Source organism: Calonectris borealis, chromosome Z (assembly GCF_964195595.1).
Source record: "Calonectris borealis chromosome Z, bCalBor7.hap1.2, whole genome shotgun sequence".
NCBI classification, from domain to species: domain Eukaryota; kingdom Metazoa; phylum Chordata; class Aves; order Procellariiformes; family Procellariidae; genus Calonectris; species Calonectris borealis.
In genome coordinates, this window is record NC_134352.1 from 65,017,217 (window position 1) to 65,031,094 (window position 13,878).

General features: G+C 40.9%; 1 protein-coding gene across 8 annotated transcripts in view; it reads right to left on the reverse strand.

The window, feature by feature from the left end:
- The window catches only part of ZSWIM6 (zinc finger SWIM-type containing 6), a 121,196-nt gene that overhangs the window by 2,311 nt on the left and 105,007 nt on the right, over positions 1-13,878 (reverse strand). For 6 of the 8 annotated variants that reach the window (XM_075138162.1, XM_075138161.1, XM_075138163.1 and 3 more), the window contains 4 exons: positions 13,706-13,863; positions 13,007-13,170; positions 8,427-8,508; positions 3,485-6,091 (listed from right to left, as the gene is read on the reverse strand). In XM_075138162.1, coding sequence (XP_074994263.1) covers positions 5,229-6,091; positions 8,427-8,508; positions 13,007-13,170; positions 13,706-13,863 — 1,267 coding nt within the window. In that variant the 3' untranslated portion in view covers positions 3,485-5,228. Of the gene's footprint in view, positions 1-2,571; positions 2,813-3,484; positions 6,092-8,426; positions 8,509-13,006; positions 13,171-13,705; positions 13,864-13,878 lie in introns of those variants that run through there. The other 2 variants (XR_012671063.1, XM_075138160.1) reach the window with 2 other exon arrangements.

Here is a 13,878-nt window from a genome sequence, read left to right on the forward strand (position 1 = left end):
ATGGTTGGAGAAGCTCAGCTTTCAAAACTGAAAGTCCCCAGACCTCACAGCAGATAGGAGTGGAGACAACCTCCTCAAGGTTGTAAAAATTGCAGTGTGCTGGAGAACAAAGTATGCGTTGGGTCAGACATTTGTATCGACACAGAGGGGTGGTGGAGCAAAGACATCTTGAATAACTGGGCAGAATCTTCCCATTGTTACTGCTGCATCCACACCATACCTGGAAATCAGTCATCACGTGGCTAGGGAAAAAGGGCTTTTAAACTCAGGAAACAAAAAACCTTCAAAAAATACCTCCTCACCCTCTCCCCCACCAAAACTATCCAGAGAAGGATGATGGTTGTCACAGCGCTGTCAGGAAGAGCTTCCTTTCACAGCTCGGTCTTCATGGTGAGGCAGGCAGAGCATGACTGTGAAGAAATTCCTCTTCAAGTACATTTGTTCCTTTCAGCAACAAGTTAGCAGGACAATCATGTCTTCCACTTTGGTGGCTATTTTGAGATATTTTTAGTTACCACATTGATCTACTAAACATGTTTAAAGTCAATTAGAGACACAAAAGAAATCATGTTTTCTTCAGAAACCATGATTTCCACTCATTTAAGTGAACAACTGCTGTTAAGGATTATACTAATAGGATCTTGCTGGGAAAGCTTTTCATGCAATTCTCCCTGTTGTTAACTTCAGCCTCCTGAATTGGTTTAGTTGTGCTGCTAAGGGTTCCTTAACATGTAGGCAAGACGGCCCAAGCAAGGCCAACTTTTGTCCCATTCCCCTCATTTTCAGAGGGGACAGAGGGCTTCAGTGATACTATTCGTAATGCATCAGATAAGAGATGAGTTGCAGTCTGCCTGACTTGTTTCCCTGGGCATTGGAAAAGCTAGGCAATAAAGCAAGCATTACAAATAGTCATTGTGCTGTTTAACAAGATTCAGGTCATCTGGAATTGGAGGCCACAAACACCAAATGATTTTTCCTGCCCACTGACTGGGCAGAATTTGGCACTACTTGTCTCACCACTGTTGTTCTTATAACTAACAGACTTCCCAAAAGTGTCTGCCAAGGTTAGCCTTGATGTAATTCCAGCAACTTCACCAGAGGCATATTTAGCTCTGTCCTTAATCACCCTCGTCCATTTTTCAACTTTCCAGAATCCTTCTATGAACAGTGATTTGCTTCTGATTCCTGGGATGCCAAACCAAGACTTCTCTGTGGTTGGACAAGCAGTTCCGAGGTCAGAGTGGTAGGAAGGGAGATAGTGTCGGTTCTGCATGCCAGCTGTGGCTGCTGCCTTAGGTCTCAGCTCACCGGCCCCTACAGTAAGCGTGACTGAACAGCTCACCCATCTCATTCACTGCTCCACAGATACTTCCAACATCATGGACCACAGTTACCAAGCAATAGCTCCATTGCTCGTTTTACATCATCAGACCACAAGCACATCATCTTCCAGGTAAGCATTTTTCCAAATACAAAGCTCTCGAAATTACCTGTACAAAAAGACAAAGGCTAAAGAGGAAGAAAAGAAAAGTTATAACAATGAAATGCAGTTGGTACAAAACTTGGTAAAAGGCTACTCACTGGCTGGCTCCTGGGGCAGTTCATGACTGTGGTACTTTCTAGTCGTAATCGCTCTCTACAACAAGAGCTATAGAAATCAATCAATAAAGGAAATCTGAAAAAAAACTTATGGGCAAAAGTCAGTTTCTTGGGCTGCAAGACAGTCTCATAATACAGAAATAATATCACATCTTTCAGGATTTCACCCAACTCACCAAAAGAATGAAGATTCAATGGTAGCCTATGATATGGAAGCATCTTGCTCAGTTCCCTTCACTACTGAATAGCAATCCTGGATTTAAGAAAAGTTCTACTTAAAGGAGCGCTGAAAAGCACTCAAACACTTGGAGACAAGGATAGCAGTGGTGTTCAGTTGTATATCTCAAATATGTGACTCTGAAGAGAAAATAAGGAATTTGAGACATTGTATTTTGACTAGGCTTCCTTATGCTTCAGAATGAATTGCAACATATAGTTTTAGAAGTTATAGAAATATTTGATCGGTTTTCACCAAAAGAGCCCTCCGTTTTTTTTTCATGGAATCCTATTCCTGGGTTCTTCCAACCTCCACAAAACAAGAGCAGTACATATCTAGACATGTTTGCTAGAGAGATTGGCCAAGCCTCTGTGGGCCCTTGAGGGCTTTTAACATGGTGTGAACTGCACTGAGCAGCAGCACTGCAGACACAGAAGAGATTTTACTCAGTCATGAAAACAAGCCAAATAAACTTCCATCAGTTCTGAAAGAAGAAGCAGCCAGTGTGCTCATCAAAAGCAGGTGGCAACCACCAGGACTGCATTTAAAGCCTGGTCTTCAAATAGGCTTCAGTTTGGCAATCTACATAATCCACAATATCCTTAACACTGACTTATTTGTAAGAGGCAAAAAAACCCCAAAACAACAACCACACAAACCCTGTTACTGAATGGAGTATCCCTCTTGTTCCTTACTGTCTTTAGCAGAAAATTTATCTAGGACAAGTAATTAAGCAAAAACGTAATGAGAATTCAATACTTGGAAGGGATAGAAGTCGCAGAAGCTACAGAAGGTTAGTATTATTAGGTCAAGACAACTCAGCTGTTAGCAAGGCGGCTTGGTAAAGACTCGTATTTTACATGAGAGGTGGTACAAAGATTCAAACCTTTTCCTTCTTAATCTTCCAGTGACACAAGATTCACTGTCAGAATTCATGGGTACACTGGCATCTCTGGTAGTTGCTTGCTGCACGTTAGTTCTTTTCAGCTGAAGATACTAAAAAAAAAAGAAAGTGAAGGTGTTCAGATCACATAGTCAAATACGACATCATGTAATGTTCTTAGGATGATACGGATGATGGTAAAGCAGAAAGCTCCTCTTCAATTTTCAACCATGCGATATCTCTTTCTTCACTGAGGGCTGGAAAACTCACACAGAGCAAGGGCTCCAAAAAAGCGGAAATGCTGGCTGTCAGCTGCTGAGCAAGAACTCCATGCTGGGTGGAGTGAGCTGCATGGCTCAAAATACACGAAATACTTTAGAAATGCCAATCCAAGACCAGCAAAAACTGTCCTTGTATATATTTGCGGCACATCTCAACCCTTATGGTCAACCAAATAATCCACTGAGTGGGAACATACCTCCAACACTCTACCATCCTACCAGGGCAGTATGTCAAGGCTTACTGTTTGTTGTATAGACTACATTATCTTCAATCACAGGCAGCATTTGGTCCCTCCTCTGATGCACCAGGTCATCTTCCACCAGCAACTGTGAACACTGCCATTCCTCAGCAGATTTTTGAGGAACAAAACATTTCTTTCCTGGCCTTGGTGGTCATACTGCTTACCACCAGAACGCCCCAAAGTTGCAAGATGGGCACTTAACGTCTATGAACTATCCATACACAATTTAACTCCAGCAACAGACACCATAAAGGAGGCAGAATCAACTTTCAAAAAACTAATTTTAATCAAAACAAAAAAATTGTTGATCATTAACAAGTTTATAAAACAGTGATTTAGTTACATAAATAAATTGATATCAGTGTATCAAATCTTAATTACTTTCAACTTCATGAGCATGTTTACATGGGTGATGAAGTACAACCTTTTTACCTATTATAATAAATAAAATGGAGAGCATGAAATAGTTTTTCTAAACAAAAATACCTACAAACATACCTCTAGCATGTTCTCTAATGAAGGGAACAAGAGACACTGGACAACTTTTGCACCAAAACATAAAAACTGCTTTAAAAAGCACAAGGATACAGAACCATCAGCTAAAGTAAAGACACTATACTGTAACCAAAGTTGGTATTTAATAATATAATGAACAGTTTGGTAGTTAGATCTCCAGTTTGGTTATTTTAAAGCATTAAGACAAGGCAAGATAGAAGGCTGCTTTTGTTTGAGTAATTCTAGAGAAAATAAAATATATTAAAAAAACAAACTGAAAAGTAGAACAGTCATACCTACACAACTTTCTGTCCTGCACAAAGTCAAAATACCTATGCAGAATATATATATATAATATATATATATGTTATTTGTGCACAAAGGTTAGCTTATTATTAGCTCACTGCAAAGGCGTAATGTATCATGTCAATCATTTTGGAAAACATTTTGCGTTTTGTGTCAAAAAGGATATTTCTTTAAGTCTTCTAGGCTAGGAGGCACAAACCCCGATTCTGGCATACTGTATTCTTAATGCTAAGGCTTGCTGCTCTGGCTGTGTATTTTTTGTTGTCCCTCTTTACTATAGTGCCTGTTACAAGCATGTGTGTATGTGTGTATACATATATATATGCATACACGGGTTGTATAAATATATATATAAAATTTTCCCCAATAGGTATCAGTCCAACCATGCAATCCAAAAGGTGGCTCTGCATAGATGCCCAGCATATAGTTCACCACCTGAGCCAACCCTGAAGCAAGGCGCACTTTAGTCCTTCTGATAGGTTTTCTTTTGTTTAAAACCAAGCTACTGCAGCTTCAAGTATTTTGCATTACATAGATTTTTTTATAAATTAGTTAATGTTATATTTTTCAATATTCAGACATATACTATAATATATATACAGTACAATAAATGCTCTCATTCTTTTTTTAATTTTTTTGATAAATCCCTGAGAATGTATGTTGACAGTCGCTAAGTTTCCACATGCACAAGCATTGTGTGCCATGCTTCTGGATGAACAGCACTGCAAAGCCACGTGGTCAGCCTTTTAACTATTAGTATTTCATTTGTTGGTTTGTTTAAATATGCTGAAATGTAAGGATGAGTTACAAAGGAGTAAAGCTGAATCCATTCGAGGTACTTATCACAGGATGGAGGTGTTTTGTTTGGTTTTTAAAGCCATTGCAATATATGTTTGTTTTTGAGGCTGTGAACGTATACAGAAAGAACAGGAGAGCGATGTGGGCTTTTGCCACTTGACAACATATACTCAGTGTAAACCAAACCTTTTTTAACCTCTCTCTCATACAAAACAGAAAGAAGGAAAAAAAAAATTAAACACACAAACTTTCACAACATGACAGTTTAGTTTGCAAACTCAATATAACTATACACATATAATACCGGTGTGGCTCTGTTTCTTTAAGTTAAAAAGGATACAAAGGCAGGCTCAAGTAAAAACAAACCACCCCTCCCACCCCCCAACCCCCCCACTCACACATTTTCGTCAACCAAACCGCTCACGAACCAGCATCATCAGTTTCTTTTTGCCTTTGTAGATTTGTTTTAGGTTGTCAATAAACTGTGTAAACTGGATATGACCATCATGAGCCATTAAGAAGGTCTCTCGGGCCTTGCTGAGGAACTCTATAAACTCACTATAGTGTCGCGGGCTGATGTGAGTGAGACGTGAATGAGTTGTATTAATGTAGGCTCCGATCGTGGCATCCAAGAGTTGCCGTAAAGGGGCTTTGTCCAGTGACATGAGCTTACCAGAGTTCCTCCTTCCATGAAGTCCCACCATGCCAGGAGTGGTCAAAGTACACCTACGCAAAATGTCTGACAGTACTGTTGCACATTTGACACTTTTGACCACCAGAGGTATTATAGCTGCTAGCTCATTTTTCCCAAGGGAGTGGCTGAGCGCACATGCCCACAGAACGTCATTAATGGCAGGGTGTGTGTCCTGATTGTAACTCAGGTTGAGATGTGTCATGGCCAAAGTGGCCAGCTTGTAGGCCCGCATGGGGTAACCACGGTGCTCCATGTATCGTGCTATAGTAAAAAGCTGTGAGTAGCTCATGCCGGTTGTAGCAGCATCTAGAACGATTTGGTAAGCGGTCTCAAAAGCTATGTGATCCTTTTCACATAAGGTCAGTGCAGAGAGGGCACAGTTTTGAGGATCCTTCATGGCACACTGTAGAGCAAGCGTCCTAGCACTGCCGGCCAACTTCTCCTGCTGATGGCAGTCCAGATGCAGACGGACAATGGTGCTGTTGGACATCACTGTTGTAGCAACAATACTAGTGGCTTCTGTTGGAGTGAAAAGTGTAAACCAGTTTTGCATGATACTATCCAGTGCATAAACACCTGGGGAGAGAAAGAAAGGATTAGCCACAATTGACAAAACCTAGCAGATACAGATATTCAGCAAGAGATTACATTTGCAGCAATCTAGGAGGTTGCCAGTACATCCAAGGGGATGTGCTTCAGCAAGAAGGGCTAAACCAGATAGCATGGCTAGAAAAGGACATTAAAACGAAGTCTACTGTGCAAACTCAGTACCAATCACCAAAACGCAAAGAATAACAAAAAACTCCTGCAAGATAAGCTTTAATCTCCTGGTGTGACAACTGAGCTGTTTTACTTGTTATTTAAGACAATTTGGATAACAAGTTCTGGCTCATTTGGTCTCATTACGTCATTTAAAAGCAGCCCTCACACTGAACACTTTTAAAAGGCAATTTTAACTTCTTTTCTCACTGTGCATCTCAAGGCACAGGGCATGCACAAAAGAATATGAAAGTATGCTAAATGGCTTTCTTAATAGAACACCATGGTACACCTTAACAGAAAACACTAAGCACACCTTAAACAAAGAAAAAATCCTAACCCCCACCTCCTCCCAAAAGGCTTTTCAGATACATCTTGTATCAAATTCATACGTGCCTGAACATCAAGATCCTTAATAGGCAAATACTCTGAGCAATATGAACTACTGGATATTATCCGAAATAGCTATGTTCCTTAGTATCACTTTATTCCTGGCATGTGTGGGTTTGTGTGTGTGTTTGGTAGGGGGAGGAAGGGGGAAACAGTGACTAATGGGTTCCATAAATTGAACCTTATAGCCAACTAGAGTGCCTTATTATTGCTAGAGGCAGTTTACACACATCTGTGAGCCCACCTAAACCACACCCAGAGGTCCTCATTTTCTCTGTAGGACTCTGATGCTTCCTGTGCACCCCTTCACTCATGTGCAACAATTCAGCACAGCCAGAGAATACCAGATCTTCATTTAAATAAACAGATTCCTTGCTTTACCAACTTGATTAAGTCTCAAGAGTACTTTGCGTGACATTATAGGTTCTTTGTGGGATACTTCTATTAGAATATGTAAACTAATTTAAAGCAGTATTAAAACCAGCATTTTATTTGCCGATATGCAACTGCACAAAATAATACCCAGGCACTAATATCTGTAAGACATCCTCAGCAATAATTATCTTAGCAAAGATATAAAAGCAATAAAACAAGAGCATTGCATGAAAATTTGCAGACACAAACCACTTTCTGGCTGAGGGCATACAAAGGCAAGCTGTATTTTCCCATGCTACTGACAACATTGGTTTCCCAGTTAAGCATAAAGCAAAGAATAAACTAATCCAGAGAATAAGCAGCGGCAATCCTCTGAAGTTCTGAAACTCACAAAGCATCTCTGCGACACAATCCAACTCAGATGTATGAAAAAGGAAAGTAGGGAAACATGCTTTCCAGAAATACCTTTAGTGACAATTAAAACTGCTCCCTTATCGTAAGTACTTATATTGTCCCCACTACCACAGCTGCTGATCTTTTTTTCCACAGCTACACAGTTTTTAATGCACTCATCTTCACTTTCAGGTTCTGTACCCTCATCTTGCAGATGGTAAACTGGAATACAGAAGCTAAAGGAAGCCTCATCAAGACACACAGGAAATCTATGGCAAAGCCCAGAAATTACAGAAATGTCCTGCTGAGTGCACTATTCTCCCACTGCTGTCCTCTAAGTGTAAGGCTGGTTCTGCTCCTACCTTATTTTCACCTTACGTAGTTAACGATGGGTGGATTGGCATTTGCTTTGCTTTACAGTGCAGAGGAGAAGCCTGCGCAACATTGTAGCCACATAACAAAGATGCATGACACTCTAAGCTTGGATTTACCCAGGGGCTTAAAAAAACCCCTAACAATGAGAACCCCTTCATGAGATCCTGTCTGCCACACAGTAGGAGGCATCCTCAGCATGTCATTCACCTGTTTTTGGGTTCCTCTTCCCACAGCTGGCCAGATGGCTCTCACCTGCCTTTCAGAGCCTCACCTGGCCTTTCAGAGCAAGCAAAGTTGTAGCACAGTGCAAGAGCCCATAACCACGAGCCTTTTCTCTACTGCATCCTCAAACCCAAGCCCATCATGGAGGGGACAAGGGGAAATCTGGGGTATTTCCCGTAGCTTATGCACACCCTCACCTTGCAGGACAAAGAAGTCACACTGCATTTTACTCAACTATTGTGTCACTTGGTCTGTGCCTAAAAAAACCACTCATCATTGCCATAACGCCTTCTCATCAAAGGAATTTTATAGATGAACAGAAAGTGGGAAACATTTGCAGAACCTGGGTGTTGACAAGCAAGATCAAGGCCTCTAAGAGAAGCATCTCAGAACATACCTACTTCTGTTGCACATGTTACCAACCACCTCACCATTTCCCGCCGTCGCCAATTCAGTGTTGACAGCGTCATCCGCATCACCTGTTAAAACGACACAAACAAAATACAAATTAATCCTATTGCAAATAGGCAATATACCAACAATTAGGGATTTTAAGTTACTCAAATACACTAAGGTTCAAAATGGCAGCCTCTTGCCCTCTCCGCTGTTACCTCTTTTTTAGTTGATGTCAAAAGATTTGAAAAATATTGCTCAACTATCTTAGAATAGCATTCAGAGTGTAATTCCAACTGCAGATCCTTTAAGGCTAGAGGAAAGAGACTATTTAATCTGTGGGGAAGAAAAAAAAAAAACACACCCCCCACAAAAAGGCCTCCCCCAAACAACAAAAAAAGCCCAATCAATTACCAATTATTCAAATTAAGTGTCTCCTCCCTCTATGCACAGTAGTCTTTAAAGTGGAAACGTGTCAATTCTAGTTGGGCAAACTAATCCCTTTAATTTTTCCCTCATCTCCATTTCTTTTCATTGACTTCAACATGACAGACAGGAGTTAGTGTACTGTGATTTGACTGGCTGTTTATTCTGCAAAGATATATATACACAATTCCAGATATATCCAGATATTATTAAGAAGTCCACAGCGATGATTTCTCTCTCTGAACAAGGAGTCCCTGCAAAGAAGTTCCATCGTAAAACCATCAGAATCCTCGAAAAAGGACTTTAAGGTTTGACTGTAGTGCCCGTATTTTACATCACTTGCTGTTATTGCCCATGTTGTGTTTCTCAAAACATGGGCAAATATGTTTATTCAGTAAAACAAACACTGCATGGAAATTGCATGTAAAGCTTGCTTCAGCTACCTGGACAGACCCCACAGATATCTAGATGCTGAAAGCAAGTAGTTTTCCCCTTACAATATCAGTGATCATACTATTGTATTACTATTTGTAGCAATTAAATAAAGACCATAATAGGTCAATCATAGAGCTCTCATCAATCATCTTTATATACTAAACTCAACAAATGCACTCACAGAACAGCTTGGAGTCAGCAGCATTTTTAAGAGGGTTCTCAACCCATATCCCCTCCCAATTCTAAGGTGACTTCAAAGTGGCATGTAGCCCTCTGTCATATTTGTTACTCCTGCCACCTCTTTTAGTCCTACACTGTAGATAGGATAATTAAGAAGACTGAAATATTGCTGAGGAGCACAGACACACAGACGATCTTTAAGAAGTCTGGTTATAAGCAACCATGAGTGGTTCCAAGCTGGCCTCCAAACTTTCCCACCTTGAGACCCTGGTGACTGGTTGTACATCACCCAAAGTTATAGGATAAGGCCAGTTTTGTTGGCCTCAGACATTGTGGTATCATTTTAACTAAACAGTAATCTAAGCGCTAGACTGGAGAATAGCATTTTGAAAGAAAGCAAACTGATCTGTAAGGAGCAACCCAACACATTTTAAAATATGAAAATACGGCTAAGGTGAATCATGGAACCAGCCTTTGCTTGAAGTCTTTCTGGATGAAAAATAGGCAGCCCCAACTCAAAATGCTTTGGAGTGCAATCATCTGCCCATCTGTCCATCAAAGGGAAGGAGTCTAGGTGACTTCCTGTACTGATGCACACAGAAATTGAAGGCTAACACCCTTCCAATATCCATGATGAATTTTCAGCTTCCCCCAAGTAGAGTGAATCCAAGAGAAAACACAGGGTTATGGACTCAATTCTGCTATTGTGAGGGAGGAAAGGAGGTAAGAAAAAAAAACACCACGGTGTGAATGATGACTTCTCTGAAAGTCTTCTCTAACAACTTCCCTCACTGTGGTGGTCTGTAAAAGGACCAGCAGTCACAAGAGCCTTCAGCACATGTAGTGGGCGTAATAATAGTTCCAGTGTACACGGTCCTAATTTGATTGCGAAAAACAATACCATATTAGTTTCTTGACATGGAAAAGTTTCCTAGTTTCTTGACATGGAAAAGTTTCTTAATGAACTGTTCTGGAATTAGGTTCCTTTCATTTGATTAAATTGACATGTTGAGAACAGCAAGAGAGGGGCCCTTTGCTGATGATAAAAACCCCAAGGATTTAAAAAAACGCATGTATTGATGTCCTGACCAAGGAGGAGCTGAAGTTAATTTATACTGTAGCACAAGTAGCTAAGGAACTATTTCAATTCTGCTCAATGCATTCTTGAGCTACCTCTTCCTAAAAGGGAGTTCCACATCTGTCCAAGATCTATCCAAGATCTGTGCTATCAATTGAAGAGAGCTTCTCAACAAGTCAGGAAGTCTGAAAATTACAAGAGACTCCTGGGAATTACATAGCTTATGTGAAAGCCAAGCTCTCTTCCACGAAGAATAACCTTGACTTTGCCTTGATGGATCTTTATAAGAATTTGTTGTAGAGGAACAGAACATCTCACCATCCATAAGAGCTATAAGAAATGGCCAACCAACCATTAGCTCCCGCACCAATGCGAAACCTCTTCGTCATACACATCGGAAGGAGATTTATTTATTTATTTATTCATTCATTCACAGGTTTGGGGGGAAAGGACACCACTTGCCAAATACACATCGAGTGATCACCTGCACTAACTTGCTCAGCAATTCTGCTAGCGGTACCTGTCTGCATGTGTGCAGTAATACTTACTTGCACTGAGGTAGCACACAACAGGCAAACAGAGGAATAGAAGCCTCTCCTGTACCTGCAGATGTTCAGTGTTTGTGCCAGTAAGGTTCTGAAGGACCGAATACACCTGAGATGCTGCATGCCCATTTGGCCATGCTGATGACCTCTTTCCACAGCCAGTTTGAAAGCCTTCCCTCTGCTAAGTCGTATAACGTATAACATTCCATGCTGCCGTTGGAAACAGGGAGAAAGAACCTAGGAGTCTATACATTACTCCCAAATCTAAAACAATATAAGAGGCTTTTCTGTCACAGAGATCCCAGTGACAGAGTTGTGAAATTATCGGTATCATCTCCTCAGCCCAGCCAGGCCAACCTGTCATTGCTGTAGCTGAGGCAGAACAGCCTACCTGTGAGGACACTGCTGTTTAGTTTACCATGTCAGGAAAGAAAGTTTCTAGGGCACATAAGTGTCGTAAGTAGACAGATACTAGAAAGTGTGTACAGACAATCTAATTGCCATTAAGTCATGGGGGCAGAGAAAGGGGAAGCATCTGTAGGCCACTAGAGACACTGCTGACACTAAGGTTTTTGCAGGAAAAGCATTACTGTAGAAATCTACACAGCTGTGAGTTACTACCAGAAAACTGCCATGCATCTTCCTTCTGGAAAGCAAACTACCTGTAAGATTCTTAAAACACCTTCATAAGCTTGGGACCGAACAGTGGACAAGCTTCCATACCAGTTTGTTCCAAACCCTGGGATTGAGGAGAAAGTATGGATTTATGATATTTCCTTCACTAGATCTTACTGAAGACATTCTGATGACACCATCAACCACAAAGGGTGTTGAACACAGTGATATCCAAAGTGTGCTGCTACCACTGAATGATACTTGGTGAATGCTTGAGGTGACACGCAGGTCAATCATAAGGATCTTTCTCAAGTAAAGAAACATTTAAGGCAGAAACATACCAAGATGTGAAAAAAGCAGCAGATTTCCACAGCAACCTTGAGAATATGAAAGGCTAAAAAAGCATACAGAATCTCAGCTTTCTGATTAAAGACTTTAGCTTCTAAACGTCTAGAATAGGCAAATAGTACCTTTCTTTCGCATGAGAAGCAACTGGGATAATATCCTTTCCCCAGAAGTCTTTGGAGCTTTGTTTACTGAAGCAAAGTAATAAATGGTTTTCTGATCTTTGCATGGTTTTTTTGAAGAACTCCCTGAAGAGGGATGAAGAGATTTATTTTTGTTGAAATGAACTGTGTAAACTCCAAGATTCATCAGTGTCAGGCAATACTACTCCAGATACCTAAAACTTAGCTCCTTTTCGCTGGCAAAGTCTCTCCTAAGAGCCTGAAAACTGATTTGAGGTTCTTGTACACCTCAAGCTGAGTCTGATGCATCTGATCATCCCACAGGTTGTGGAGTACAGGATTTTGATGAAGGAAGTAAGAGGGCTACTGTTAGCATAGTCTGCCTTAAACAGGTCATTATGATTGACCTTGGCTTTCTCTAGTAATTCAACAAGCACTTACCAAATCTCATTTAGGTGAAAGGAAGGGAAGGAATGGTAAGAAATCCCTCCATGTCACGCAGAAAATACAGTGCATTTCTGGCAAGCAGAATAATTTTGCTTTCTAGCCAGTCCTGCATATACTCCTGAACCCATTGCACTGGTCCTCTCTCACCCCTGAACAGAAGAGTGCCCCGCAGCCAGCCGCTCCCAGCTCCCCCTTCCACCCGAATGGCACAAAGAGGCTGTGCAGACCGTTAGTCTCTATTTATCAGTCCATTGAGTTTTGTATCAGAAAACAGAATCTAAAAAAATCCAGACAGAGCCCAAAGAGGGTCCTCAGTGCTTAAAAGCTATACCCACTAACACTGGGTCAAACTTCTTTCTTCTACCATAATAATAATGAATGAGGGAAATACCTGAAGGCCCAACTCCAGAGAAACTTTCAGAAGAGTGATATCTGGCAAGCTGTCCATGAGTGTTGCTATTTTAAATGCATCCTGGGCAAGTTTGAAGATGTGTGATGAGGAGTGGATATTTTTCTGGATGGATTCTAACACTGTTTCCAGCCTCCGAACATCACCTGCAAGGTGTAAACAGAATCACCAAAACAGAACAAGCTCCCAAAACATCCAGTGATGCATTATAATTGAGCCTGCCATTGCTATGCAATAGTATGATGTTTCAATTATACACACTTTGTTTAGAAACCTTCCATAACATAACATTCATCACATATGAATGAAAGATACAAGACCAGCACAAACTCCTCTAGTGCCTGATGGTGTTAGTGCAGTACATGGCCGAAAGTCATCCTGATTTGTGAATTTTAGAAGTGATTTGTGCGCTCCTGGGTCTCACAGTCTACATCATGTGTCAGAAGAACAAAAAGCTGTCTCATCAGCCTCAAATCAAGTTCATCTGGCTACCATTTAGCTAGCTTAACTACTTTGCTAGAAAATTAAGTGACAGGTTTAAGCCACTTCAGTGTGTTGTACCCATTTCAAGCTCCTGTCAGACTGCAATTTGGATTCCTAAACACAAGTTTTATAATCTGTTTACTCCATGCAATATTAAAAGCATACACTTAGTTGAGTACATAACTGACAGCAATGTACCTTTGGCTGCTGTTAGCATGGTCGACGCCAGCTCACACTGCTGGGATTCGATGTGACTTAGGGTGAACCAGCGGGGATACCGGTTTGGAACAACTGATGCAATGTGGTGCGGGCGGGACATATCTCCTGAAGGAGCTGTGGATTCCAATACTAGCAACCTGAAATAAAGAAGA